Below are 4,201 nucleotides of genomic sequence, written 5' to 3' on the forward strand. Positions count from 1 at the left end.
TTGACACCCATCGGATTTTCTCCCAGCTGTTCTCCTCCACTTAAGACATAAACTGTGTTTAAGTAAATACTCTCCAAGCCGGCCATTTTGACATATTTTTGTGTGTATTTGATCATTTGAACATGCGCCCGAAGCTCAAAGTGTAATTCATTTGTCCGTTTTGGAGCGTGCCGCACGTACACATTTCAGCCTAAGGAACAGCGTCTCTTGTGCGGATTGTGCTTTCAACATTTTATTATCAAACATGTCCCACAGTTTAGCAACAGTAAAGACGGCATCTTACAACAATCACCGATTGAGCTGATTCTGACGAAACACTCTGAACACTTAGAATTTAAAATCAACAAAAGGAAACACTGTGGGTGTACAAATCTCAGTGTGAATAGGCAAAATATAATGCCCTCAGGTCTCACCTTCCTGTAACCTCAGAGGCCTCACCCTCTTTGTCTTTATCCTCATCTTTCTTTTCCCCCTTCTGTAGAGGCTGTGAAATGATGTCATCAGTAAAGGAGCTGAAGTAGGACTTGATGAACTGAGGAGATGGCATGAGGGGCTCTCGGTTCTGAAAAAAGCAAACGTGAGAAAGCAAACATGAAAAAGCAAAAAAGAAAGAGATATGCTATAAATATATAATGTAGTTTGTTTAAGTCTTAGATTTGTACCGTTCAGTCAAATTCCCACCTTGTATTTTTCTTTGGCCTTCTCTTTTCCCAGCTGTTTCAGCACCTTGTCTGCCAGTAGCATGCTCTGCTGGTTCTGGAAAACCTCCAGAATACATACTGCTGTCACATCTACAAAATACATTTATTTATGTTTAAACACCATATCAGCAACAATGGCTATATTCATGGCAACATTAGCAATATCATTTCAATACATCATTTACAATAATATAACATTTTCTTAAGAAACAATCATTATACAAAAACAAACAATAAACAACAATAGTACTGATAAAAATCATATACCTACAAAATAAATAATAATAATAATAATAATAAAGGCAGTTCATGATAACTTGATTTGACAGCTAATATCAGTTATTGTGACAGCAGGTTGTTTAGTAACATGAGGTGCTTAAAAACTATCTAAAAATGTTAAGGGATTTAACACATCATACATAATTTTAAAATCTTCCATACAGTGCAAAAATTCTAGTAAATTTCAAGTTACAAAAACACAAATCAAAAACCAGCAATAATGCTAACCTTCTAGGCACTCCTTCTTGTTACCCAGTTTTTCCAGTGCTTTGGCACGCCTAAATAGAGCTTTTATATAGCAAGGATTCAGTTCGACTGCCTGAGAGCAATCCTGTATCACTTCTGTCCATTTCAGCTACAACAAAAAAATAAATAAAAAGCAATTATTCAGACATTTAACATTTTGTAGGCAATACTACAAATGATTATCTGACAGAGACAAACCTGTTGCTCGTAGGCTGCAGCTCTATTCTGGTAGAAGGTGGACAGATCTCCTTTCTGTTCTTTGGGACATAGGCTGATGGCGTCTGTGTAGCACTGGATCGCTTGATCATATTTGCCAGCCTTAAAGTATTTGTTGCCCTTATTCTTAGCAGACTGTGCTCTGTCAAGGGGACTCTGAATAGGCAAACAATTATTTTAAACAAAACTACAAATGCATAATAAATAAAATGCATGCTTTAAATATTTTAGGCTGATCTGTTCTATTGGTAGCATAATACTGCTAATCTTTTTCATTAAATCCAGAGTAGAAATTAACTTGCGCACTTTTCAAATGACATATAGAGTAAATTCAAACACAAAGTATATCACTGCCATTTAGAAAATGTGAAAACTGTATATACTAGCTACACACACACACACACACACTGACTCTTTTTTTCCACCCATGATGACGTTTCTGCTGAGCTTGTAAAACTTTAACAAATAGACCTAGATGAAGTGAAAATGAAACCTTTGAAATCATTTCAGCTTCACCTGCCAATGTACCATCCAAAAACACCTTTAACTGCATAAAAATCAAAATCTCTGCCTAAGACACCTCCCGCTGTCTAGCCCTGGCCAAATCCCCCACCCCATGTCTGTCTGTCTGTCTAATCCTCAGAGCTCACAAACAGAGAGGTGATCTTCCTATTGAGAATGGAGTCTTAATTATATCACAAATTGTACAAAATGAGCATATGCATATACATTCTCAAATTGCAAAGTATGTATTGATGGAAGTATCTACGCATTTCCTGCAACTGCAACATTGTCATGCCGTTGTCAACACATTTTAATAGCTCAATAACTCAAGATGTATTATACACAGAAACATTATTCAGATGTCCTTTTCAGAGTTTCAGCAGATTCATAATCATATAAACAGGGATGCATACTGCCAAACTGTCCTTAACTCATATGCATGATGACAAGAAAAATGAGCAATCAAAAAGGAACATCTAATATTTGCTGTACAACTTACATATACTGAAAGATACAACGTACCTATTGCTTGATATATGCACCTATCATTCTGAGAATGTAAAGGATAGAATTTTCAGATCTTTAAATCTGAACATTACTCCAAGTTCAATTAAATGTGCTGGTGGCAATGATGGCTGGAGCTGCAAGTACATGCTCTGCGTCTTCATTTTTGTTTGACAGAGCAAGCCTATAATAGATGAAATGCAGCTGCTGTGTCACATTCATGTGTGGTATTACATGTAACAGTTACCATGCACATAAAAATCACATATATGTTCCATAACTGTAACTAAAGCAATTTCCATTGGCTCAATCATGAGGCAATATTTTATATTTTTAAATGAATGGATTTCTATGTGTAATTAATGCACACGTAAGCAACCAAAGGTTCCCACACATTTTGACTAATTATTTTCCACGAGTCACGACCTTTCCAGCCATTTGATATTACTGGATATTAATTTTGTATTTGACTGATTCACAAACTAGTTTGACCAAAAAGAATCAAGTCAATGAGTTCACAAATCAAAACACTATTTTTTACAGGTTTCCCTTTACCGGAACCATGTGTACTGAGGGATGGACCCTGTTTTGACCCTGACTGTGTAACTGTATCATATATATGCTAAGCATGCATAGGTCCATGTGCGACAAAGTTTTTGGGCTTAACTAGTTAAAATAGAGGCGACGCTGTCAACATATGAAGCATGCAATAATTAAACTGATACATGACTAATAGTTTACAAGGAAACTGTCACATGTGGATTTGCCCCACTCTGACCGCCTCCCCGCCATCGTATGTAACACACACCACCAGAATTGTTATACATATAAAAAATCTGAACCATTAGGCGTGAGATCTAAATATATTCTGCATTATAAAGGGTTACAAAACCAAGACAATTTTACAATCCTCACAGACTACACAGATTGTAATCACAGATGTGGTTTAGAAGCTCAGGTTTGGAAGCTAACTGGCTAATGCACTTTCGCTAACATAGGCTAGTTTGGCAAGCAGTGCCCTTGACTGAGAATGCGGTAATGTTAGGGTGTCAAGAAAATATTTACAGACAAAATAACAGATCCAAATATATAAACGAAGTGTATTAAATACACAGGACAGATTGGCTTTATAATTGGGCTCATTACCATGTTCTCCAGCTCTGGATTGGTCGCACCGTGCTGGCCCTGTACAGGGCTAGCGCTCCCTTCGGGAGTTTTCCTCTCCCCATTCTTTTTCCCTTGCTTTTCTTTGCCGCGACTTCGGTTCCACAGGTATACAGCTCCGACACCGAGGACGATCGGAGTCCCTACCAGGAGTGCAAGCTGCCAACGGGGGAGCCCGCTCCCGGACTGAGGCTCTACGGGCTTCGACGCAGCCATCATTCGACGCAGCAGCACCCAGCTAACGCGCAAACTCGCACTGACGTGCGCACGCAACAACGAACCACCTCCTTTACAGAAGCTACTCTGAGGTCGCCGCGCTGAGCACTCAGCAGGTGGTATCATGGGATACTGGAGGACTACGGCTTGTTATCCACACAATGAACTGAAATTTTGTTATTTATACAGGTGCATCTCAATAAATTAGAATGTCGTGGAAAAGTTCATTTATTTCAGTAATTCAACTCAAATTGTGAAACTCGTGTATTAAATAAATCCACTTTTCCACGACATTCTAATTTATTGAGATGCACCTGTACACACCTGCAGTGCCTCTGTTCTCATAAAAACACAATAAAGAGCTGGTGCGA

General features: G+C 38.3%; 1 protein-coding gene across 1 annotated transcript in view; it reads right to left on the bottom strand.

The window, feature by feature from the left end:
- The window catches only part of LOC107696780 (mitochondrial import receptor subunit TOM70-like), a 13,134-nt gene extending 9,218 nt beyond the window's left edge, over positions 1-3,916 (bottom strand). The window contains exons 1-5 of the mRNA XM_016497284.1: positions 3,597-3,916; positions 1,425-1,598; positions 1,209-1,335; positions 682-791; positions 414-562 (exon numbers count right to left, since the gene is read on the bottom strand). Coding sequence (XP_016352770.1) covers positions 414-562; positions 682-791; positions 1,209-1,335; positions 1,425-1,598; positions 3,597-3,833 — 797 coding nt within the window. The 5' untranslated portion in view covers positions 3,834-3,916. The remainder of the gene's footprint in view (positions 1-413; positions 563-681; positions 792-1,208; positions 1,336-1,424; positions 1,599-3,596) is intronic.
- Positions 3,917-4,201: the final 285 nt, after the last annotated feature.

Source organism: Sinocyclocheilus anshuiensis, unplaced genomic scaffold (assembly GCF_001515605.1).
Source record: "Sinocyclocheilus anshuiensis isolate Anshui unplaced genomic scaffold, SAMN03320099.WGS_v1.1 scaffold999, whole genome shotgun sequence".
Taxonomy (NCBI): domain Eukaryota; kingdom Metazoa; phylum Chordata; class Actinopteri; order Cypriniformes; family Cyprinidae; genus Sinocyclocheilus; species Sinocyclocheilus anshuiensis.